This window comes from Dromaius novaehollandiae, chromosome 2 (assembly GCF_036370855.1).
Source record: "Dromaius novaehollandiae isolate bDroNov1 chromosome 2, bDroNov1.hap1, whole genome shotgun sequence".
NCBI classification, from domain to species: Eukaryota; Metazoa; Chordata; class Aves; order Casuariiformes; family Dromaiidae; genus Dromaius; species Dromaius novaehollandiae.
The window spans coordinates 117,544,698-117,571,063 of NC_088099.1; the positions used below are offsets into that span (position 1 = coordinate 117,544,698).

Here is a 26,366-nt window from a genome sequence, read left to right on the forward strand (position 1 = left end):
AAAAAAAATCATTTTTGCCAGCTAGGTCTCCCTAAGCACTCATCTCACTTTGTTTGTTTCCATGAGTCATTTTTAGAACAGGCAACAATGTAGCAACACTTGAGTCATACAGGTTCTGGAGCCAACTTCTTAGACTGCAGAGCTTTCTTAAGGAGAGTAAAAAAATATCCTGAAAGAGCCTCTCAAACTTCTGTACATTACAAGAAATTATGTTAAAAAATACAGTTGATATAGCTGACTTCCAAAAAAACCAGAAAAAAAGTCTCTCCTCTTAATTTTGAGATCTATAAAGGTATTGGGCCGCGGCTGAATATAGGAGAAAATAAAACCGAGAGCCTCTAAATAAGAGGGCTGATATGCAAATGCATGATAGTCCTTCAAGCTGCAGCACAGACCAAGACAAATCTGCAGGGAAATGAAATGGGGCAGTCTCCTTTTACAAGTTGTAAGGTGCGAGTTTACTGTATGTCTCATGCTACTGGCTAACAGCAGCTCCTGTAGGGACAGCTTTCCTGCTACAAAATACATGCCATCCAAGCTTCTGCTGGTCAGTAATACTGAGTTTTCTGAAGATCGGGTGCAAAGAGATCTTCCTGAAACATGTGCTTTAAGAAATCCCCTCCCAAGGAAGGGAACATCCTGTGCTCCCTACCCCAGTGCAATTCTAGCTGCCACGGGACTGACTCAGAGCTCCTCTATGGAGAGAAAGCCTTTTCTGTCTGCTTTTCTCAAAAGGAGCTCAGCTTTCAGGATGTGATCTTCTGTTGTGGGAAGGCCCCATCTCATTGCCTGGAAACAAAGTTATTAGGGAGTATCAATTCCAAACTATGCACAAAGGCATAAGTATTTATTTGACCTCCTCGGATGGGAAAGGCTGCAGCTAAACACATCATGCTGCCTATAGCATGGGGAGTTCTTCCTTCACCTAAAGGAATTGCTTGTTCTGAGGATATAACCATCTGTTCTGGATTTGCAAGAAGGAAAATATACTACAAACCACTAAGATAAATACAACTCTATGCAGCATGCATAGACTATAAAAATCAACAGTTTTATATAAGAACATACAGATGATAGTGGAACAGTCCTCAGCAAAGCACCATTGGACCTTTTTCAGCCATGCAGCCAGCAGTCTTAACAATGCACCACGAGGAAATGCTAGCAGGTCTAGGGAGCCAAAACGTCATTTTTGTAACTAGTCCCTTTTTAATGGTGGAATGAGAGACATTTGGTGGGACGCTATTTATCTGTTTAAGACATCTGTTTGAGACAAAAGTTGCTCCATGGATGTAAATGGATACTGAATGTTAAAACAAGCCTCACGTAAAAGCAGTGATGCAGGAGGCTGTTAACAATGACTTAGCACGGAGTGTTTTGTGCATTTGACTGTATTGGCTAAAAAGACTGTCTTCTTACATCACAAATTTTTCCTCTGGTTTGTCTTCTGTGATGCAACAGAGGAACTTGCCTTTTAATGTGAATAATGTAAAAGTTACAGAAACCAGAATTGCAGATTTTTTTTAAAAAAAAAACTTCTTAAAAATATAGAATATATTTTAAGTTGCAGGTGCTTTTTTTAGCTGAGTACAGACAATTCACATTTTTCAGAACTGTCTTGTCCAAGAACTCTGAATTTCTAACACCAAGCCTGAATATCAAGGGCAACATACTTAGCTGATTGTCTTTCTACTGTATGATCAGTTGAAAATAACCGTTCCAAATCTTTCACTAGTAGCAACTGTACCTTGCACTCACATCTGTCCAGTGCAAACCTGAGTCAGGGTAAGCTTTTTTCCTTGCACAGCTGCTTTCAATTGACTGGAATGAGCCAGTCATCTTGTCCCATAACATGGCATTTGGCCCTTAAGGGAAGAAAGAAAAATGCAGAGGAATATCATTTTGCACTGCCATGGGTAGCAGTTGTCTCGAATGAATTGCTTATGTGAATGTACTTGGATCAACATACTAAATGACACAAGGACTAAGAAGTCATCAACTATGTCTGATATAAGCTCACTTTCTTGTCCCTGTCTTATTGAAAACATGAAAATAGTTGACCATGGAACTGTAAACTTCAGCAAGAATGTAAACTTTGATACACTAGGGAAACTGGCAGTGATACACCAGGGAAAAGACTGCAAAAGCCAGTTTGCTAGGGAAGAGCAAGAGCACACTGGAGAAGTATCTACTGAGAACACATCTTCTGCTTGATAGTAGTTCTGCTGTAGGGGTGAACAATGACTTGGGGAAGGAGTTAATTTAGCTATAGAAACATGTCTTTTGTTGCTATTTCTGGAAACAGGGGACAAAGGAAAAGGTCTCAGTGCAGACCACAAACCCATCACTGAAATCAAATATATAAACTGAATATATTAAAGCTTTGGATTTTATTACACTTAATTTCTTCTGAATATCTTACCCTTCTCTCCTGTTCAAGATAAACCTAGACATGAGTAATGGAAGGATAAAGCAGAACTCCACTAAATGTGGAGTACATTTCATCAGAGTCTGTGTAGGCCAGTTTGCCTCCTGTCACAACGACGTTTACTTCATCTCCTGCCTTGAGGTGAAGAACAAGGTGGAATGTCCCGGGACCCCCACAGGTCCGTTTCCCCGAGTAGGGTTTGTGATACTCCAGCAGTTCCCTTCTGTACCCTGCTGTGTGGAGCTGAGCAACGCTTGCATTGGAGACGGACAGCACTGCTTCAACATACTCGTCCCTCTCGGGAGCCAGCACAGCGGTGATCAGATAACGCCCTTCATATGGTGATGTGAAAATGCCTGCACAAGAGAGAGAGTGAGACTGAGCTTTTCTGATCTATCCAAAATGGAGAGCTATTAGTGCTCTAAGCACAATGACAAAGCAACATGCGTTACCCTTTGTTTCATACATAGGTACTTGATACTGCAACAAGGTCAGCTTGGACTGCTGACCAGCTGACAGCAGTCATGAGGGCAGAGGGGTACTTTGAGCTACGTGACTCCTCCAGTATTACTCATTTCAGAAACCCTTTAGGCTGTATAAACTGCTGATTTGAGATGGAGACAGCACTGACACCACAGGCACATACAACTTCGTCACAGCAGACAGCTTTTCTAGTCCCACGCAGCCCTGAGGTTTAAAGAGCAGCTCAGTCAAGAAAGCTCAGAAAGTGTTTTGGGGTGTATGGGGGGGGGTGGTTTACACAGACATCTATGTTACAAGTATGGAGTTGGAGGGAGAGTTAGGCCTATGCATACATGGTCACGCTACAGGTGCATGGCTTAAGGCTGTATTCACCCTCCTTCTGTTGCAGAGAGAAATTCAGTCCATCCGTGCATAGATCCTACCAAAGATCGACTGCTGCTGTTATTTTAAAGCCTACTAGTCCTTCAGGGTTTAAGCAGAGCGAGGTTACTGTTCTTGACCTACACTTACCTGCTGCTTCCTTGCAGCCACTTCGCTTGCTCCCTCCCCAAGGTTATCTGGCTGAGTTGCAGTGAAGCGGGTTAGCAAGAACCAGTACCTTGCCTCTGCTAACTGGGCTCGTTTGGCCTGAGATGGGGTGAGGTGCGCAACCGGCTATGCTGGCAGAGCAGGGAGTATGACAGAGTAGAGACTACAACTGGGCAGTTGCAGGCAACCAGCAGTGGCAAAGTGCATGTCTGGCTACGCCCACAGGAAGCTTTTACTCAGGTGTACCTATTCAGAGGGACTTGTGTATTCTATTTGTTCAATGCACCAGCAAGACCTGAGATGACAGCATCAAACACTGGTAAGCCATGCTGTTGCCCAGCCGGCATCTCTATGGGTCCACTCTTTGGCTGTTACCTGTGTTGGGATTATAATAGTCCCCGTCATTCACAAGCACTTTGTTAAAATGAACCACACCGACATCACTGAAGAAAGGCTTCTGTGTGAGCCCAGCAGAAAATGACACCAGAGAGGGCACAGCAGCAGCAGGTCCTAGAACGGATAAGAACATGATTTAGGGTCACATCAGGATGATGACACAGCCTTCCCCTGTGGTTTACAATCCAGTGTCCCTGTTCCTGCATATACTCCACTCAGACTAGTCCCATCACTTCGGGGGTGCCAGAGCAAGCAGAATATGTATTGCTGGCCCAGGTCCCAGCTGTCTTACCACAAACAGACAAAGGGCCATGAAATCCCTCCCTTGGTCACAGCCTCCCAGCTCTGGCGAAGGAGCCAGAACTCTGGTTTCACCTGCCAGAGCCTTCCTTTCCCTCTAAGGAAAAGGTAATGTGGCCTGTAAACGCTGAAAGTGGAAACACCAGCCCCACTGCATTCAACAACTTTTTTACTGTGGACTTTCTTCAGGATCCAAGCAGCCCTTAGATGTCTCTGCTCTAGATTATTATCACAATGGCAACAGAAACCCTAAAGGTTCACAGCTCCTGCTAGCTTTCCTAGTTATGTTTCAAATGTGTTTTAAAGAGAAGCTGCACACAGCTTAGAAAATGCTACCTTTGCTATGAAGGGTACAAAAACAGCTACAAAAATAAACATTTTGATTTTCAGTCGAAGGGAACTATGACCAGAGTTTTTTTTCTCTCTTTCACTCTTCTCCCCTTCTCCTTTGGGGACTCTTCAATTCAATTTTGTTTGTTTGTTTTCTCAGTAGATTAACCAGACACTTCAGTGTTTAGCTAATAAGCAGATAGCCACTATAAAATACTTCTGCTGGACAGGCACAAAAAATTGACTATTGGGACAAAACGTATTCAATTTTTATTTTTAACAGATTGATTTAACAGCAAGTTTGTAGCGATTGACCGGTCATTAGTCTCACTTTAGTCCCCTTCCCTCCAAATGCTTTTCCCAAGGCAGGAACGCTGCTAGAAGTAGTCAGCTCTTGCTGCTTTGATCAGACAATTAGGACTTAAAGTTGTCCTCAGTTGCTCCTTCCCTTCTCCTACTCCATTCAGGGTAGGATCCATGTCTTTTCCAATTAGCAGCCAATGACACCAATATCCAATTCAGATTATAACACTTAAAAATAGAAGTTAAAAAGTGACAAAACTTCATCTAAAAGGTGGATAAACAAATTTTTTCTGAATAACTTGTGATGAAGGCAGGGTGGAGATGAGGGTGGGAGGGGAAGATACCTGCAACTTCAGAAATGACATAACCATTAAAACAACCATGAAGTAACCATCATGATTTCCCTCAGGGGCTAATAGCCAGCTGCCCAGTGTATCTTGTGAAATCTCCTTATTCAGTATTTCATTTCATGCTCAGAAAACAGACAGAAGCCTTTTCATTACTCCTACCTCCCAGTGTACATGCAAATGCTCCTGTGAGCTAAATCACATTATTCAAAAGGATAAAAATGAATGAAAAGAACACCTATTTAAGGAACTTCTGAAAAACTTTACCACCTTAACACTGTACAACTTACAGAAAGTCTGTCTACTCAGCTTCCCTTGAGATTCAAAGTGACTGAAAATGCACTTCATCGAATGTTTTGTTGGCTCACTCAGAAAGGTTTCTCTCCCCTGCCGTCATATTGCACAGATGGTACAAACCACCTGCAGCTTGTCCAGAACTGCTGTGCATGCTCTCCATCTGCAGCAGCTACCATTCCTTTTGTCTGGGTATTCATTTCGGTACCAGAGCAACTCCCATCCTGGCTCGCCAAGGTTTCCCTGAGATTTTCCTGCACTGACACTAATCGTGTGAATGAAGAGTCTGCAGCTGACATGGCTTCAGATCTGCAGCCTTCTGCAGATGGCCTTCAGCTATATCAGCTCAGTTTTATCTGTATTAGCCCAAAAGAGAATTATTAAACCCTCTTAAACACCCTTAATCATCTTAGTAGCCCTCTGCTGGACTCACTCCAGTAGCTCCATGTTTCTCGTATTTGGGAGCCCAGCACTGGACACAACACTCCAGATGTGGCCTCACCAGAGCTGAGCAGAGGGGGAGAATCACCTCCCTCGACCTGCTGGCAATGCTCTTCCTAATGCAGCCCAGGATACCATTGGCCTTCTTGGCCACAAGGGCACATTGCTGCCTCATGGTCAGCTTGTAGTCCATAAAGCCCTCCAGGCCCTTCTCTGCAGAGCTGCTTTCCAGCAGGTCAGCCCCCCAACCTGTACTGGTGCATGGGGTTATTCCTCCCTAGATGAAGGACTCCGCACTTCCTTTTGTTGAACTTCAAGAAGTTCCTCTCTGCCCACCTCTCCGGCCTGTCAAGGTCCCTCTGAATGGCAGCACAAACCTCTGATGTATCAGCCACTCCTCCCACTTTTGAATCATCAGCAAACTTGCTGAGGGTGCACTCTGTCCCTTCATCCAGGTCATTGATGAATAAGTTGAACAAGACCAGACCCAGTACTGACCTCTGGGGGAACTGCTATCTACAGGCCTCCAACTGGACTTTGCACCACTCAGCACAACCCTCTGAACTCTGCCATTCAGCCAGTTCTCAATCCACCTCCCTGTCTGCTCATCTACCCTGAACTTCCCAAGCATGCACACGAGGATGTTTTGCAGAACTTCGTAAACAGATGAACCCACTCTCTCTTACATACCCCCACTTGCAAACACTTTTCTTCATGCAAAGAGCAAAAAGTTCAGTTTCTCTAGGCAAGGTGCAAGCTGGGAAACACCACACTTTCACTTAAGCAGTTAGTGTTGTGGAATTACAAAAATCAGGAGGAACAGTTCTAAAGCATTTAAAAGCTAGGAACTGCATACACGGTTCTGATGCTGGAACTGCTAGACAGCAAAAAGTCTCACAAAAGATTCAACCATTATTCCAAAATGAAATATTTAGTTAGTTTTACAGCTTCTGCGGGTAAAAAAATTATTTCATTTTAAATGCATTCAAGCTTTCCCTTGACATACATATGTATATTTCTACGTAAGATGGAGCAGGTGTGTTCATGGCAGTCTAGGCTGACATAAGGCATTCTGGGGAGTCAAAAGCCAATGGAAGGTACAAGGGTGGGTGGCCTTTGCAAGGTTACATCTACTTCCACCCATCTGCTAGTTGTATTTCTGGTTCTCCACTTCCCATGTGACTTCCCAGCACAAAAGTCATGCCTCCCACAGAGTCCAAGGACCAGAAGGGAGGAAGGGAAAAAAATAAAAGGCAAAACAAAACAGTACACAGCATAGACAATTTCCATCCAGATGAAAAGAGAAAAAAAACTAACCAAGTGTGACAGTGTTGCCAAAAATTGCTCAGCTATTGAAATGAGAACACTTTAACAGTCTACATAAAACAGAATAGAGGCTGTAAGTATGTAACTTATTTGTCAGTACGTAAATATGTTTCCCTTACAGACAGCAGCAGTATGGAGGATTTACCAGATTTTCTCAGCTTCAGATTGGCCAGTGCTCCTAAATCTAAACATGGGCAAAATCCATTATTTGGGTGAAAGGAAATGGGCTGAGAAATATCACCAGGTAACATGCCTCCCCACTGCCTTTTTTCTTTTTTTAACTCTTAAGTTTAACCCTACGCGTCTCATTTTCAAGAGCATTGCCTCTACTTACAGATGGCCCCCCACTACAGCACCGTGCCATGCCCATATCCACCAGCCAGTGCTCAACGAGGCAGGGCCCATTAGCTCTGCTCTACTAAAGTCTCACTATTTCTAACACAGACGTTAACTCATCCAGTGTGCCGTGAAGACACGGGCTTAGATTGACACTACCTTTCTTCCGAGTGTGTTAGTAAAAGAGCCTTCTGTTGATAAATCTTACTACCTACCTGTTCCTCATATAAAGACCTGTCTCCTACCCAGGCCTTCAATATGCTTTTGTGAATTGAGCTGTTCCTTCATGTAAACAGGAGCAAGTCAGAAAATCCAAATCCTTTTCTTGGCACTGTCATTGCCTAGTTTTGTGACCTGGAATCTTATAAACATTTTCTCATCAGTTCCCAGACCAACTCGTTAGTTCCACCCCTGCGATTCTCTTACCTCCAGCAAACACCAGTTCTCATGACTGTGTAAAATTGCCATGCTTAATAACATTTGATGCTGATGTTTCTTTAATTAACAATTGGTTAAACTCTTCTTGTATTAAAAGGGATTAAGGTGGATACACTTAGGTCCTGCTACTTAACTCCTCTTTGCCTTAAACAAAAGAGCTAATACATACCACTGTACTTCCTAAACTCTCTCATTAATACTTTTAAAGTCCTTGAAGATCCTCACCTAGAAAGTTGTACCATAAGACGTACACCAACAGATAGCTAATCAATCTGAAAAGCTCAAAAAACATTCTTTGGTATAGAAAATATGCAAATTAGGCCTTAGCATTCAAGGAGAGAATTAAAACGGGCTAGTTAAATCCCAGAGGACAGAGCTGGAGCCCTCAACTTCCTCAAAAATGCTTTTTACACAACAGAAGCTATTGAGAAACAGAAATGAAAGCACGTACTTAGAAGGCCGATGAAATAATACAAGCTTTTTATTTTAGGCAGTATAAGGAGGCCTGGTATTCTTTCAAATTATAAATTCAGTACCACAAAATGTACTGTGTGAAGACTGATGAAGACATTATAAACTGTGGTCTTACTCTAGTTAGTATGAAGGATCCCTTGATCCCTTTTCTAAGCCTAAGTTCCTCCTCCAGTAAGCCAAAAACCTTCCCTTCCTCAGCTGTTAATTTCCACGGTGCTGTTAGCTGCTCTTTCACTGCTGTTCACAAGTAGTCATGGCCCTAATGGTCAGGGATAGTTGGCGTCCATTCAAGTATACTTACCTCTGTTTTCTTTGACTGTATCTGACATCTGGGTTTGCCAGGCATTTTGAGGGATAGTTTATGACAGACTGGCAGGTATCTCTTATTTAGATATGTCTTTAGTGCTCCTGATCAGGACAAGGAGTGTCTCGGTTAAGTCCGCCTCTCAGGACGATATTCATTTCTTACAACATGTTCCACCAAGCAGCATATGCACACCCTGGTCACCACACCCTGCCTTCAATGTTTTTAACATTTGCAACATTATACCCTACTGCGTTTCACACAGTTTTAGCACAAACTTATTAAAATGTTGTTGCCTATAAATTGCAATAGATGGTATAAAGAGGAAGAGAAGAATTCCCCCAGGAAATATATATATATCACAGAAATCTAGACATTTATATTGGCTTTGTTAGCATTAAGATAAATGAACACTTTCTTTATGTCTCATCCTTTTCCAGAAGCCTAACCTACTGCTTCTTGTTCTTACCACCACAATCCTCAAATGCAAACACTGCTTTAAGGCTATGATTTTCAATTAGAAAGTGTAAGTATCAGAATTATAGTGTGAAATCATTACAACTTTTCTTTTCAGTCCCCAGATCAGTCTTCACAACCTGTGTCTATCATTGTTAGGGCCATCAAATTCCCAAGGGTATGTTTTTGGATGCCAAGAAGTCCTAATGTTTTATTTTCATCAGTTTCTGATACTTCCTCAAACAAATTTAGATGAAATCATTCTTTTTGAAGAGTGTGGGAATATCCACTTTGATCTAGGATACCATTCCCCAGGGTTTGATAAGATCTTGAGTATGAAGTTGTAGGCAGGTAGCACCCAATAAACCTATTTATCAAGGCTAACTAGTATGTCCCACACAAGATTTATACCTGTTTATCATTCAAATATATGAGTGAATTGTGATATTAACAGAATCAAAAACAAAACCAAAAAAACCCCAAATCTAACAAACTCCATTTTAGATCTGTTTGAACTGTGGTTGACAGCGGGAGCACTCTCAGTTTCCCTGAAGCCAGTAACATGACTGCTATGACTCCAACAAAGCCAGAAGCTCTCCCACAAGGACAACCAAATCACTTAGTAGCTCAGGTGCTACAGTGCTTCAAGATCTTAGTCTTGGCCTTTGTAATTTCTTACTGAAGAAATACTAAAATGATCAGAATTATATATATACATATTTGCATTTAAAAGGAAAAAAAGAGTCCTGACATTTGCAAAATACAAACCCTTAGTATTTAAAAAAAACAGAATGTAACAAAAATCCAAAATGAATTATTCTGAAAAATCTCAAAAAACCCACCATATTTTCGAAGGATGCAGACTGTGTTTTAATGCCTAGGTTTAGCAAAAATGTGTCAGACTTTTCTCAAAACTAAGCTTAAATACTAAAAACAAACACTTTGTTTTCTCAGCTGTGACTTTCCAGGGACCAAAATAAACATTAAATATCTATGTTAAGAATTTCTAGTAAACAACTGCCTTACCTTGTGAGTCTGTGGCAGGAGGAGATAACTTTGGATATCCTACAAAGCAAAAGTAGCATGTGTTACACAGTCCATAATGGAGTACATTATGACAAAATATCACTGCAGACTTCTAAAAAAATAGTACTATTTGGTTACTACCAAATAGTAACTCACTCAACATCTCCTATGAAATGCTCAGATTATTGTTAAACTGGGGTGGTCATAAGCAAAGAAAACCAAACTCTTATTATAACATACTAAATCTACTGTGATTATCATGTCAAGAAAAAATAACTTGTTTCCCTAGTGGTAAAGACTGCCACAGTTACCAAGGATTTTACATCAGCTCTGTTGACCTCATGCTTTGTGCAGCCTTGGCAAAGGCAGCAAAACTGGCGTTAAACCTGTTTCCCTGTTTCTGTAGCCAGCTGGAGGCTGCAAAGGACCATTTGCGAGTCACCTCTGCCATAAGCCTGTTCCAAACTGTAATAGCTAGAACAGGTGTCCACCAAAGACAGAGGTGACTGGTAGAGCACAACAGATCTGTCTCACCTCTCTAGCAAGACCTGGCACATCTTCTGCACTTACACTGGAGTGATTTGTCATTAGTTTAATTCTCTCACCTGGTGCTCCAGCATACCCCTCAGCAGAGGGCATGGTGCTTTGACCAGCCTGACCATCTACGCTTCTAAGCCGTCCTCTTCCTGACATTAAAACAGTGCCAGGAGGCCCTGCCTCTCCAGTCTCCACGATGATCCCTGTTCCTGGGAGAAATGGCACAACTCCCGACCCTGGCAATGATGGGCGCAGGGGAGGTCTTGACTGTGGGGGCTGGAGGGGGATCCTCTGTCGTGGCGGTTGCGTTCTTGGCCTGGATGGCAGCAGGGAAATGCCAGGTTGTGGCTGCAGGGGTGGTCTTGGTGGCAATGGCTGCCGCGGTATTTCTGATTGCCCTTTGAAGTGTTTGAAGAAGAGGAAAGATACAGAATTATTCACCTAAAATAGCATATGAAATGGCTTTATGCAATTTATGTAAAACAAATCCTTCAAAATAAAATGGATCTCAATGCAAGGCCATCTTTCCCCTCAGATCAAGGACTGCATTGGAGAAACTCCGTTCCTCTCTTGAAATACTACACATTTCCCTCTTTCTCAGATTGTGACACAGGGAAAGCAGTGAAGACAGCTTGGAGAGTCTCCAGCAGACAGGACAAACAGCAGTCAAAATAATCTGTGGACATTCACCAACTAACCTAGTCCCAGTTGTTTTCATAGCATTGGCTGTGTAGTACAGCTATCTCCTTCCACTGCGTTCACCTCAGTTTCATGCTATTCAAGCTGTTCTTCATACCTTCATTTTAATTCTCTTGACCTCCACTTCCCCCCATAGCTCTCAGTCTTATCTGATCGCTTAGCATGATGATTAAAAAAAAAAAAAAAGCACCCGCAAGAAAAAAACGGAGTAAATGAGCACAGAATCACAGAATTTTTTTCCTACTTGGAAAAGTAAAGAATTCTAAAATTCCAAGTACTTCCATTACAAATATTTTCTGACAATAGAGGCAGAACCCTAGGATAAAATTTATCAGAATTATCTTTATTGTCTAAAGGGAAGAGATACCATTAAAAGACTTTTCCAGTAGGGCAGCCAATGCAACTGACATCAGCACTGAATAGTGCTGACATGGTTACGTTTGTATATCTGGTCCAGTCCAAAACTCTTTATAGGAATTACAACAGATTCATAAAAGTGTAGTTCTAGATGAAAGTCAAGGATGCAATGTCCTTCTAAGCGTGAAGTTGACTTATGTCTAAATTAAGAATAGAAATTTACAAACGTGATTTCAGCAGATACAATGACAAAACTTCCACACGTAAGTTAAAAAAATGAACCTGTCTAAATAAATGCCCATTCCAGAGACCACAGTAAAGAATTCCTTTCTAAATGTATTGGTATTGTTTATCAGTATTGGTTATTTTGGTTGCATTTTGCAACTAAAGTATGTCTTTAGACACAGGGATGGAAGTGAGGGCTTCTGAGCAAATGGACAACTATCTTCTTGCAAATGTATCTGAAGCAAGGGGTCACTCCAGAGACGTTTGCCCAAGTCCATGGTGGGAGACCACTGTCCCATGCCTCAACACTCAGAACAAAGCACCTCAACCCATTAGAGTCCAAAATCAGCTGGGTAAGTTCTTTGGTGACTAAGGCTAAACCAAACCACAGTGCCCTGAAGCAGATGTGGTGCAGGGCTGCAGGATGCAACCGCGTTGCACAGGTCTTGGCTGGGACACATGGGCTGGGATCCAGCCTGCGTCGCTGGCAGCCCACGTGCCATCATGGGACTGCTCGGTGCTTTTTGTCTGCGGCTCAGACACCGCATATGATTAAAGATGACAAACTCTGCACCTGTACTTTGCCTCATGTATCTTGTTCCTTGTTTTCAGTCTCATAAAAAAATTCAAACTTTCCAGAGTATTGGGAGGCAATTTGGAACTTTGAGCCTCACAACACCTGCATTCATTTGCTAGATATGTCTGTTAAAAAAAAAGGAAAAAAAAAAGTATTCCTGAACTTTGCTGGCTGTTCTGAACTGCCATGAGAATTGACATTTTTACAAGGTACGCACCAGAGAGTTGGACTGAAACTTTCTTGGTAATTCTACCCACAAGACAGAGGACTACAAAATAAAATGTTCACTTTCTACAGATTAACATTAGAATTATTTTTGTAAGCATCCCAGAATTAAAAATGGTATAAAAATTATTCTGAAGGAGATCTGAAGCATGAAAGTGAATTGTTTAGTTCATTCTTCAGTCCAGCAGAGTTGTTCTATTTATCTTAATGAGACATCTTCTGTCCTCAGTAGCACAGATTTAGACCTGGAATAATTCAGCTGAGTTATTCAGACTAATCTCGTTCAAAACAGAAATTGGCTTAACATTCTCATACCTTGGCATGTACATACTTTTCATTTCTCTCGTCACTTAAACTGAGCTTTATTAAGCCAATGACTTGGGTGCACAGAGAGAAAATGAATGTTTGTGTGCTCGTTTTTCTACAACAATCAAAATCTCGAATCCTGTATCCTGTGCAGATTGCTTCCTTGCACGCAGCATCAATACTCCAGTATTCAAAATTATCCAACTGTATCTATACAAAGCTAAATCCAAATTTACCTGCATAAAGCTTAAGTTAAAGTGCCAATAATCAGCTGTGTGTCTGAGTTGAGAGGGATCTGATCTGCCATTTCTGCCTGCCTTTTTTGCTTCTTCTACTGAGATGCATCATACCATGACAAAGTACCAATAAATCACTTAACAAAGATGATAGCACTGGAACCACCCTATCTTGATACTGAATTACATAACATGTGTTTTCAATCCAGGGAAGCAATGAGAAAAATGAATCCCTGATGAAGCTTGCGTGAATTTAGCTGGACTTGCTGAAGCTCTGCCAAGTAGCTTACAAAACAGAAATCTTCCCCCCTGTCTACAAAAAAGCTGGAGAGGCAAACAGCAGAGTTTAGATCATTATATAGCTGAAAACCATGACACTATCTTCAGCAGCTGTGTTCTCACTGCTCTGTTTATCATCATCAACATAACTGGTGACTTAGTAGTTATCAGGTCAGATAAAAGCATTCTCTCTTTTCTGCTCTCAGGTGCCAGTCAGTAACTTATACAGAAAAAAAGGTTTCCCTTTCAAGTTTAAAATAAGAATTCTTTCATTCCTCTTCCCCTCTTAAAAATATTTTATTTTATTCTATTTGCTTAGCAAGGCAGTTTTAAACTCCACTTTACTTCCCTGAAGAAAGAATTATTTTGCAAGGAGAAGAGCAATGACCTGGATGTGCAGCTGAGGTGGCTCTTTGGGGTCTGGCTCCTTCTAGTATCGTTCTGCTGTGACCACGCACTTACCAACCCCTCAAAGAGCACACAGAAAGAAACCGCATAAAATAGCCCAGTAAGTAAAGGAACCAGTGACTGCACTAATGAGAAGCCAAAAAGACATGACTTGAATGTTCCTATAGATGCAAAAGATATCTGATTGTTCAGTTACAAAGCACCATTTTGTACAACCTGGCGGGGAGTCTACAGAAATCAACTATATGGCCCTCTCTTATTTGCGCTACAAAGCTAAGATTTTATGCTGCCCTTTACAAATGCTGTCATTTAGAGCAGACATTTATTTTCTTAAACTGCAACTTCAGCAGACAGTATTTAGCTGTTATTTTTGAAACCCTTCTACACAGATAATTACCAAAGGAATTGTAGTTTAAGTCAAATAATCATAACCAAAGCAAACTACAATCCCAGCACAGTATCTGGCTACAGACCATGCTTCTTCCAACTACAGAAAAACTTACGAATCTATATGAATAGGCAGTAACTGATACAGGCATACCTCATTTTATTGCACTTTGAAGATATTGCAGTCTTTACAAATTGAAGGTTTGTGGCAATGCTGCGTTGAGCAAGTCTATCGGCACCATTTTTCCAACAGCACATGCTCACTTTGTGTCTCTGTGTCACATTTTGGTAATTCACATAATATTTCAAACTTTTTCGTTATTATTATATGTGTTATGGTGATCTGTGATCAGTGATCTTTGATGTTTGTATTGTAATTGTTTTGGGGGACCACGAACCACGCTCATATAAAACAGCAAACTTAACAGACAAAAGTTGTGTGTGTTCTGGCTGCTCCACCGACCGGCCGCTCCCCCGTCTCGCTCCCTCTCCTCAGGCCTCCCTATTCCCTGAGACACAGCAATATTGAAATTAGGCCAATTAATAACCCTATGATGGCCTCCAAGTGTTCAAGTGAAAGGAAGAGTCACACATCTCTCACTTTAACTCAAAAGCTAGCAATGGCAAAGCTTAGTGAGGAAGCCATGTCGAAAGCCGAGACAGGCCGAAAGCCAGGCTGCTTGTGCCAAACACCCGAGCTGTGACTGCAAAGGAAAAGTTCTTGAGGAAATTAGAAGTGCTACTCCAGTGAACACACGAATGATAAGAAAGCCAAACAGCCTTATTGCTGATATGGAGAAAGTTTTAGTGGTCTGGATAGAAGATCAAACCAGCCACACCATTGCCATTAGGCAAAGCCTAATCCAGAGCAAGGCCCTAACTCTCCTCAATTCTGTGAAGGCTGAGAGAGGTGAGGAAGCTGCTCAAGAAAAGTCTGAAGCTAGCAGAGGTTGGTTCATGAGGTTTAAGGAAAGAAGCTGTCTCCATAACATACAAGTGCAAGGTGAAGCAGCAAGTGCTGATGTAGAAGCTGCAGCAAGTTATCCAGAAGATCTAGCTAAGATAACTGATGAAGGTGGCTACACTAAACAACAGATTTTCAACGCAGACGAAACAGCCTTATATTGGAAGAAGAGGCCATCTAGGACTTTCATAACTAGAGAGGAGAAGTCAATGCCTCGCTTCAAAGCTTCCAAGGAAAGGCTGACTCTCTTAGGGGCTAACGCAGTTGGTGACTTCAAGTTGAAGCCAATGCTCACTTACCATTCCAAAAATCCTAGGACCCTTAAGGATTATGCTAAATCTACTCTGCCTGTGCTCTATAAATGGAACAACAAAGCCTGGATGACAGCACATCTGTTTACGACATGGTTTACTGAATATTTTAAGCCCACTGTTGAGACCTACTGCTCAGAAAAAAAGATTCCTTTCAAAATATTACTGCTCATTGGCAATACACCTGGTCACCCAAGAGCTCTGATGGAGATGTACAACGAGATTAATGTTGTTTTTGTGCCTGCTAACACAACATCCATTCTGCAGCCCATGGATGAAGGAGTAATTTCAACTTTCAAGTCTCACTATTTAAGAAACACATTTTGCAAGGCTATAGCTGCCATAGATAGTGATTCCTCTGATGGATCTGGGCAAAGTACATTGAAAACCTTTTGGAAAGGATTCACCATTCTGGACGCCATTAAGAACATTCATGATTCATGGGAGGAGGTCAAAATATCAGCATTAACGGGAGTTTGGAAGAAGTTGATTCCAACCCTCATGGATGACTTTGAGGGGTTCGAGACTTCAGTGGTGGAAGTAACTGCAGATGTGGCAGAAATAGCAAGAGAACTAGAATTAGAAGTGAAGCCTGAAAATGTGACTGAATTGCTGCAATCTCATGATAAAACTTTTACAGATGAGGAGTTGCTTCTTATGGATAAGCAAAGGAAGTGGTTTCTTGAGACGGAATCTACTCCTGGTGAAGATGCTGTGAACATTGTTGAAATGACAACAAAGGATTTAGAATATTACATAAACTTAGTTGATGAAGCAGTGGCAGGTTTTGAGAGGATTGACTCCAACTTTGAAAGAAGCTATGTTGTGAGTAAAATGCTATCAAATAGCATCGCATGCTACAGAGAAATCCTTTGTGAAATGAAGAATCAATTGATGTGGCAAATTTTATTGTTGTGTTATTTTAAGGAATTGCCACAGCCACCCCAACTTTCGGCAACCACCACCCTGATCAGTCAGCAGCCATCAACATCCAAGCAAGACCCTTCATCAGCAAAAAGATTACAACTCGTGGAAGGCTCAGATGATGGTTAGCATTTTTTAGCAATAAAGTATTTTTTAATGAAGGTAGGTACTTTTTTTTTTTTAGACATAATGTTATTGCACACTTAATAGACTACAGTATAGTGTAAACATAACTTTCATATGCACTGGGAAACCAAAAAATTTGTGTGACTCGCTTTATTGTGATATTCACTTTGGTGGTCTGGAATCAAACCCACAATATCTCCGAGGTATGCCCGTATAGTAACTTACATAGATAACAGAACAAGAACCACTGCCACCTTATTCAATGCCAGAAGAAAGAAGTTGCATTACCTTTATCAGAAATTCTAACTAATAAAATAAGGTTTTGGCCTCTAAGTTTGTATCTGACGTACAATTATTTACTAAGCCATCATCTCAGTTTGGACAGAGTCACTTATCATAATCTTAGATCCAAAATACCTTAATAAAAAATTCTGAAGCCACATTCTTGACTTCAGGGTCATTTGACCATGCTCAGGTTTATAGTATGTTGGACTTGCACTGCTTGGTAAGATTTTATATTATAATTCTTGCAATATCTCGTCAAATTACTGCTTTCAAACAACTGTCTAAGTAGTAACTTGTTTCTGTTATAACCCTCCCTAAGTCAAATGACATCATCTGAATGCTACGATATGTTGGCAAACACTGCATATGAAATCTAACACTGATCTACAGCCAGAATTGAAAGTCTCCATTTCAAATAACACAGGTGTCAGAGAAGACGCTGCAGTCACACAGATCATGAATTTAAATCTTGGAAATAATTCTCATAGACAAGGACAGACCTCTAGTGTAACAGTAACACTGATCCCAAAAAGGTCATTAAAAACAGTTCAAGCTGTACCCAACATACATAATGGGGTTCCCAAGCTACTTCCAAAAAAGGCAATCTTGACAAAATCTTTCTGGAACTCCAGCTATCAAAACCTACTCAGACTGCTGTGCTAGACAGTGTTATTTTAATTGGAAACATTCTGGGACCTAAGTATGTACGCTATGAATCCTTTGGAGGCCAGAGGTACTCTAAAGCAGAAAGTGCAGTTCAGAGTATACTTGTGTATCTGGATTCTAATAGCAGAGTCTTTTCCCAAGGTTCCTAAAAACTAATGGTGGATGGAGAGCCGTGCTTTGAAACCAAATTATGCCATGGAAACCCAGGCATGCTCAGGTTCTTCAGTGCTTTACAACACTGTAATAGAGGTCAATAAATAGAACCCATGAGGCTGCTGGAACACCTGCTTTAAACAGCAGGAGGAAGATTACTCTGTGTACCTTGGCTCCTTCTCCAATATCAGTCCCTAGTGCAATTTTTTGGGGGGTGAGACAGATGAGAAATAGGATTACGTAAATACATTATACTGCATTTTAATGGTGACTGGGTCTGTTTTCGCAAGATGTAGGGGTGAGATCCTAACCTTGAGCAGAGTCAAGATTTCACCAAAGGAAATGTCTGAGAATTATGGATCTCCTCCATTCCCATTCACTTCTTCTCTTAAAGGAATAGAAATGCTGTTTTTTAATTTAATGCATGAGCTTCTCAGCTCAGAAGGACTTTTGTGTCAAGTACTGCAATATGTTAGGTTTTAACAATTAATCGCGCAAAGCAAACATATCCATCATAGGCTTTCAGGACTCTGCCTCTGAGTGAGAAGCATTTTCTTCCACATAGAAATCATTTTCAGACCCTTCAAGTAACACAACGTTTTCATTCAAGCAGGAACTCTCCCAGTAATGCATCATATCTCCCTCAGCCTATGGCAGCTGCAATAACCCACAAGCTTTTCCCTCAGCACTGCTTTCTCTGATCTAGGGCCAAACACAGAAATTGGCCTCTTTCCTACTGCTCTCTTACCAACTGAATACATTCTGCCCTTTAAAAGCATATTCTTCCCAACTGCATCCAGGAATCAATACTCAGTCAATACAGGGCTGGCCAGCCCCAAACATCTCATCTTTAATAGACTTTTCACAGATCTATTTCCAAATCTGAACTGCTATCAGCACCTGTAATTCTCCTGACTTAATTATCCTATTCTTAAAGGAATAAAATGTCAAATGAAGATACCGAAGCCCAGAAAGTTCCTTCTGACAAAGGAAGTCTACCTCAATTTTGAGACAGTAATTCTTGTTACGTCAAATTTATCTCATACGTATACAGAATTTAGAACAGAAGCATAGGCTGTGTTTCACAACTAATTGAAGAGTACAAATTCAAACTAGCCCTCAATTCTTATGTCTTTCACTCATGGTAACAGAAACAGGAACCCAGCTTCCTTCTGTTAAGCCTGGACTCTTTCAAAAAAAGCCTCATTGCTGGAATTTGGGGTGAGAATCACAGAAGGGACTGAGGGGCATCAGGCAAGGACTCTAAACCATCACAGCAAGGTTCACTGATGTGTCTGCATCACTGCCTGCCTTGCTCTTTCCTAGGCGTTATCATTTCATAGCGGTGTGAGCCAAAGGGAATGAGCCCCTGTTTCTCAGGCACTCTAATGCAAACCTTAAACCACCTGTGAAGGTATATTGGCACGAACATGTTAATGGAAGTGGCTGGCGTGTGAAAACATTGCCAGCTGGGGTGTGAAATATTGCCAACTATGTTGTGGGAATACAAACTTTTGGCAGAGCTATGAAGGAGAAATCTTAAATTGCTACCCCAAAATTTGCCAGAGCCTGTTTGTAAAAGTCCTAAATCAAAGAGTAGGTGCTAAATTATAATCATTAATTCATGCTAAGAACAAAATTTAGAGGGCTAATCTCATAGGAACAGTCATTATCATAAATTTGAATTCCTTTTACTTCAGTTTTCTCCATTTACTTTTCAATCCCCTGAGAAATTAGAAAGTTTCACACAAAAAAAAATAAACAAAACAAAATCAAATATAATTAACCTGAATAATATCTACAGATAATTATTATTTAAAACTAATTTTAAATTCACCATCCAAAAATACTAAGTTTTTTCTTCACTCCCTTTATTCTGGCTCAAAGTAAATATGAGAGCCTATTGACCTTTTTTGGGGGGAAATACTTTTAAAAGTAGTCAAAGTCCTCTACAGTGTTCTAGAGCAAAGAGCCAAAATTAGAAAAATTGTATAATATTAAGTTTTTCCTCCCTTGTTCAGCTCCTCTGCAAGTGATTCAGAAAAAGCTAGCAGAAAACAAAAAGCCATTAAAAAAGGCAAAGAAAACTTACTTGTGCCAGACTGAGTTTTCATCATGTCTTCGATGTCTGTGGTAATTTTAGACACCTGACTGTAAAACTGTTGGACAGAATTTTTGAGGCCAGAAATATCTCTGGAATGAGATGCTATAGTTCCATTCATCTCACGGATGCAGTTCCATAAACTGCTCACATGCTTATTCAGACCTTCTTTTATCTTCTCCAACCTACCCGAGACAAAGTCCAGCTTGCCACAAACTTTTTCAACATGGGAAACTCTGCTATCAACATCTGAAACACCCTCCTGGATACCTTGCGTCTTCTCCTTACACTTGCTAAGATCATTCAAGACTTGGTCATTTAATTGTTCTAGTCTCTCTTTCACTTCAATACAGCAATTATCGCTAGAATGAGCGGTTTGATTTGCAAGCGTCCTCTGCATTTGATCAATTTTTCGAGAGACACCCCGTTGTGTTTTTTTACAGGTAGAATTGACACCCAGAAGTTGCTCCCTGCAGTCACTTAGGCCATCTTGAAGATTTTTCACATCTTTATCCATGACATTTAGACTATACCGCAATACACGCAAGTCTCTCTGCATTTTCTGGATGTCACGTTGGTTACCCTTAATTAAGTTAAGTTTCTCATTAAAAGAGCTATTTAAAGACTGCAGAAGAACAGAATTTTCCTGCGTTTTCAAAAGCAAGTGATTGTATTTGTTGTTACAATTTTCTATCTCTTTCTGAAGGTCCTCTGTACCTTGTGGTGCAGACTGGCATTTCTGCCCACACAGGTGTTCAAGAGACAGTAGTTTGTTCCTCAGGAGATTCATCTCTGCTGTAAATTGTTCATTTACAAATCCAGAGTCACTGGGCAGGATAGGCCCAGGATTCACGTACATTCCATCTGGGTCTGTGGTATTAGCAATCTCTAAAATAGTGCCACCAAGTCTGTCTTCCAGTGCCCGTAGCTTTTGGTCAAACAAGTCTCTCAATTCATCTACTTCAGCAGCTATAGTACCTCGGAGAGTTTCTTCAATGTAAAAGCAATGTTCCTCAGCATTTCGTTCTGTAACATTCATCCTTGAATCTAGTTCCTCCAATCTCTCACCAAACATGTCTTCTAAATCTAGAGTCGACAATCGACTGATTTCATTATCTATTCTGACATTCAAGATCCTGTGTGCTTCCACAACTCTATCAATCTTCTTATCTAAATCTTTTATCCGTTGGTCAAAGTCATTTCTACTACCCTCTTTGCAACAACTGGACTGGTTTGATGGAATCTGAGTTCGGAGAGTATTTATTTCTTTCCTCAAGTCATTTTCCTTTCCTTTTATAACATCAATTATTCCTAAACAGTTATTTTCATTGTCATCACACTGCTGCTGGATATCCTGAAGTTTGTATTCACATGAGTTCTTCAGATCTGCCATTTTCTTTTCAAATCCCTCCAGTATTTCCTGTCTGAGTGACTCAAATTTTGAGTCTATATAGTCCTTGTATATATTGTCACTAGGCATTGTTATTGTAGGTCCTTGTGCTGCCTCCTGCAGTTGTTTTAATTGTCCTTCATAGCCTTTTACTTTTCCATTCAATTCTTCCAGCTGGTCATTCTTGGTCTTCAAAGCTTCTTTGACGTCAGCTAGCTCAGACTTGATATCTTCCATTTCAAAATCAATAAAAGGGTCTTTTTGGTCTTTATTGCTGGTAAGTCCAGGCAGACGAATAGCATCTGTTTCACCACCAACTGCACTATCAGGCCCTGGGCGGTCATAAAGGTTGTTCAGCCAAGTGACCAACATCTTACTAGCATCCTCTTGGACAGTCAGCTTTAGGTTTTCATTCACACCTGCCAAGGAGGACTGAAGATCAAGCACTGATCGTGTAAGTCTGAACAACTCTTCCTCAAGAAATTGCATTTTCTTCTCATATGGTGGAGGTTCAGGCAGTTCTGTTGGCTCAGCATCTGTTTCAAAGAAATAACAGACAAAATCTGGATACTAATATTCCTAATGGTATCCATTTTGGTCAGCTGAGGCTAATTTTACTTTTATTTAAAGCCAAATAATGCCCTGAAATGAATAATGCTTGTCCCCTTTTCCATTCTTGTTTTCACTAGTTAATCAAGTAACTCCAAACCAAAAATTTTAGAACACTGGCCAATTTCTGCCAAGATACGACAATGACAAACAATAAACAAACAAGCAGAAACCCTCCCTGCTCAAACACGAATCTAAGCTATAGTATATATACTAAGTTATTATATATCCTTATACATCACAGTATAATTGTCTTAGAGTCACTGCATCTTTACAAACAATAATTTAGCACGTGCTGCTCCTGAATTCCCATTGAAGACTTCAGTAGCAATAATTTATATGCATAAAGTGGGTTTGTGCTCCAGTATTTTGCTGAACTGGGGTAAAAACACATACATTGGACAGGGTTCTGAAAGGCACTCCAATTACCACACTTGCTTTAAAAATACCTGATTATTTCATATGTATTTAAATAAAACAAATATATATAAAAACATAAGCTTTGCACATCCAAAATGCTTAAATTAAAATAGCACTGACACTGTCTTCTTTAAATAAAAAAAAAAAGCAAAAAGCAGACTTCTGTCTGAAATTTAGTTTTTAACTAACACTATAAGCAATTAATAAGCTTGAAACCATCCTTCCAAACCATTTGTCATTGGCAACACCTCGACTGCAGAGCTGTGTACAATTCTGGATGTCCTGTTTCAAGCAAAAGTATAACAATTGTGGAAAATGCAGAAGAAAGAAAGAAGTATCAGAGGTCAAGAAAGCATAACCACAGGGAAAGTTGAAATAAACTATGTTATTTAGGTTAGAAGAGAGGAGAATGGATAACCTGCAAAAGAGTAGGGAATAAACTGTTTTCCATATCCACTGTGGACAAGACAAGAAGTATGAGCTTAAACTGGAGCAAGCGAAGGTGAGGCCAGAAAAGTGAGGTACAGAAGGTGAAAGATCAGAAGAGACTGTCCACAGGAGCAGCAGAATCCCCACTGCTGGAGGACGGGCAAACATTTGCAAGGAATAGATGAGGTATAGCTGATCCCACTTTACGGGATGGAAAAAACTGACCTTGTAAAATCCCTTCAGCCCTATTTTCTGGGATTCTCTGACTCAGTAACGAGGCATTATTAAGTCAAAATAGTGAGTGTGATCTGAAATTAGGATCTAATATAAATCACACTTTCAGACAGACCACTGATTGTTTTAGTTTAACCAACTTTAATATCATTTTAATATGTACATCCATACAAACATATTTCTATGTATAAAATATTTCTATGCATCTTTACCATTATGTACAAATGAATAAACTCCATATGTCACGTATTATCCTAATTTTTATTTTGCATGGTATCTTTTATTCAATTTATAACTCAAAGAGCTTTGCACAGTTAAGGGATGCTACTGTAAACATAAAAGCAAAACAAGTGACACTGAGAAGCAAAAGTAAAGAAGTAAATATACATCTTTAACTGGGACAGAAAAGAGAGGCACAAATTGCTAGCATTAGAAGGACTCCTTCAGATGACAAGCAAGCAGTTCAGGATAAGAAAAGTCTCCTTTCAGATTATGACTAAATTGTGTTGGAATGTTGTTAACAGTTAAATTTTCAAAGAAAAGAATTTTACCGCTGCAGCCAAGCTATGAATGCTAGATACACGTTAGAGAACAATGCTGAGACAGAGTTTGAAGGAGATGTAGCTGGAAGTTTTCTTAAACTGGATTTCAGCTTGAAGACATTAAAAAGAAGCTAGGAAGTCACAAATGTACTATTCAAGATTGGCAGCGTGACCCATGTTGATTTAATAAATACACATACACACACACTGTAGCTACAATAGTTGTAGCTATTACATATACGCTGCCCTATTTTTGCATTGCAAGGTACTTCGTATGGTTTTTTAGTCAGATCACAAAAAATCTTCAGACATAAACAGTGTGCGTGTGCCAGTTACGTAAAGATATCACAATATTTTCTTATCATCTATTGGAAGTAATATTTTAGATGAGCTAACAAAATATGCAAAGGGTTTATTTCTAAAGCATCTATAGACTCTCTAGGACTGTTTTACAACCATCTATGCAGATCCAATCCATTCTACACAAAAACTGCAGGTGGAAAACTGATTAAACATTATATGCAACACTAATCTGACGATGTGAAAAAATCCTTCAAAAGGAAATATTTGCTTACCATTTTTTAACAGAGAAAAGACAGTTATTTTTGGAGTAACTGCACTCCTCTTACCCTTTCAGAAGGCAGTATCTTATACAAACATTGTTCATTCATTAGGGTACTATCATATCATAAGGTACCATTGGCAGCATCATACATCATTAAAATTAGTATCTATTCTTTTTTTGTTTTAGTTATAATTCCTCTCAGATATATCTTCCTGCTGTACATTTGGGAAACCACAAAAAAGCGTAAATTCTTAAAACAAACCACCTTAACACAAAGGTTTTCCTGAATCATTAGTAGCCAGCTGGTGTTTATGGCCACCCACCCATCCATTCCTCAGGAAATTCCCTGCATCAAGACTGTTACTGGATGGCTACGTTTTCTCACTCTGCAGTGTCCTGCATATGGTTTTTGCACCTTCCAGTAGTAGAGTTTAATAGAAACCATAATGCCTCTTATACTTAAAAAGGACAAAGGAAGAAATTAGACATGATCATGCATACCAAAATTCAAACAAAACGTTACCCAAGCCTTTTTTCACAACAGCTTTTGCTGGCGGTGTGGGAAGACGAGCCCTACTGGGCTGCTCTGGGCCTTCTCTGCAGTCTTCACCTTTGTAGCCAGGACAACATCTCCATTCTAGCTCTGTTACTGTCTTATACGCAACCGTATATCGAGGCCTGAAACTCATTCGGTATCTGCCAAAAGAGAAAGGCTGTATTTTAAATGATTTGTAATCTATTCTGCTATTTAGATTAAACTTAAATTTAAAACAGTGTTTGTGTTTTATGAAAATAAATTCATTTATTTTTACCTTCAAACATCAAACAAGCAAATGTTTTTGTCTAGCTTTGAAGTTACCTGCACTCAACACAGTCATGTCATGGAGAGCAAACATGGCCATAGCAACAGGGGCTTTGCTGTTTGACTGGAGTGAAAATGTATTGTGGGCAGAGAAAATTCGTCTCATCAGGCTCTGCTGAGAGTAACAGTAGCTACCAGTGTAAATATTACTCTACATATTTAGAACCTTTTTCTCCTAACTGACTATTTTTCATCACAAACCCACTCACAAGGCTGCTCTGGTAGCAGCTCTCCTTGACATCAAAAACACTTCTGCCTGCTTCATCCCACTTGTCTTTCTACAGTCTCCACTTAAAACATTCCTCAGAGTCCATGTGCGCAGGGCAGTCAAAGCTGGAAGGATACTCCAGGAACAGAAGAAACTTTGAAAGCACAGGTCAGATAAGGACATGAAAGGAGTCAGATGAAAGGCTAAGACAAATCAAGGAATGAACTCCTTCCTACTTCACTGTCCCAATAAAGTTGAAGAGGATCTTACAGACAAACCTATGCACGCGTTATGCACATACAAGCTTCTGTTAATTAACTTAAGCACTGATTAACCACTAAAAGCCAATAAATGACAAACTGATTTTGAATGTACAACTTAATTCTTCCGTAACTTTCCTTCTATACATATATGGCATGTTCAACTACAGTCATACAATATGAAATCCTACCAGACTATAAACAAATGCCATTATAAAAACTGAAGCAATTTAGGAAATAATTCGTTTCAGGTTGAGAGATGAGGAAAATAAATAAAATAGGTATTCTTCACCTGAGTTCTATAAATTGGTATATTTGGAACACATATTCAATATAAACAAAAAATTAGCCCAATTTTTAATGTGAATTCCTTACTGTGAATAAAACTAGTATCCTGCTATCCTCCCTATTGCACTTCTGGATCTTTTTTCTTAGATTATTTCAGATTAGAACTAGAGTTTGCATCCATTAATGAAAGACAGACTCGTTTCACAATAAAGGTGTCCCTAAAGTAGTAAAATAAGCAGAAGAAACATAGGTCAGTCGCAATACACTCCACTGGAGCCCTACAACAAATTACATTGGTAGCCTGGCTAGGCTCATAAAGAGTATATTTTGGGACAGAAGTAATACAGAGCAGAAAAGGCACCAGAATCAGTCATGCTATCACCCCCCAAGAAGTTTCATTAAAGTAACTGTTTTCTTGTATCAATATGTAAAGTTGTTTACTATTTAAAAACAGTCAGTAGTCAGCCAGGAGACTGAAAGTGTTAACTGACTAGAAAACAGTTTCTATTGAAAGTCACAGACTAGAAGCTTAATTGTTACTCTTCAGGGCTTCTCTTCCTATGTGTGCAAATAATTGCTGGAAAAA

General features: G+C 40.1%; 1 protein-coding gene across 2 annotated transcripts in view; it reads right to left on the minus strand.

Annotated features, from left to right (window-relative positions):
• Positions 1–2,368: 2,368 nt before the first annotated feature.
• Positions 2,369–26,366, minus strand: part of EMILIN2 (elastin microfibril interfacer 2) — a 35,998-nt gene continuing 12,000 nt past the window's right edge. The window contains exons 3-8 of one of the 2 annotated variants that reach the window (XM_064507257.1): positions 24,686–24,858; positions 19,965–21,899; positions 10,813–11,142; positions 10,208–10,246; positions 3,812–3,946; positions 2,369–2,781 (exon numbers count right to left, since the gene is read on the minus strand). In XM_064507257.1, coding sequence (XP_064363327.1) covers positions 2,444–2,781; positions 3,812–3,946; positions 10,208–10,246; positions 10,813–11,142; positions 19,965–21,899; positions 24,686–24,858 — 2,950 coding nt within the window. In that variant the 3' untranslated portion in view covers positions 2,369–2,443. Of the gene's footprint in view, positions 2,782–3,811; positions 3,947–10,207; positions 10,247–10,812; positions 11,143–19,964; positions 21,900–24,663; positions 24,859–26,366 lie in introns of those variants that run through there. The other variant, XM_064507258.1, reaches the window with a different exon arrangement.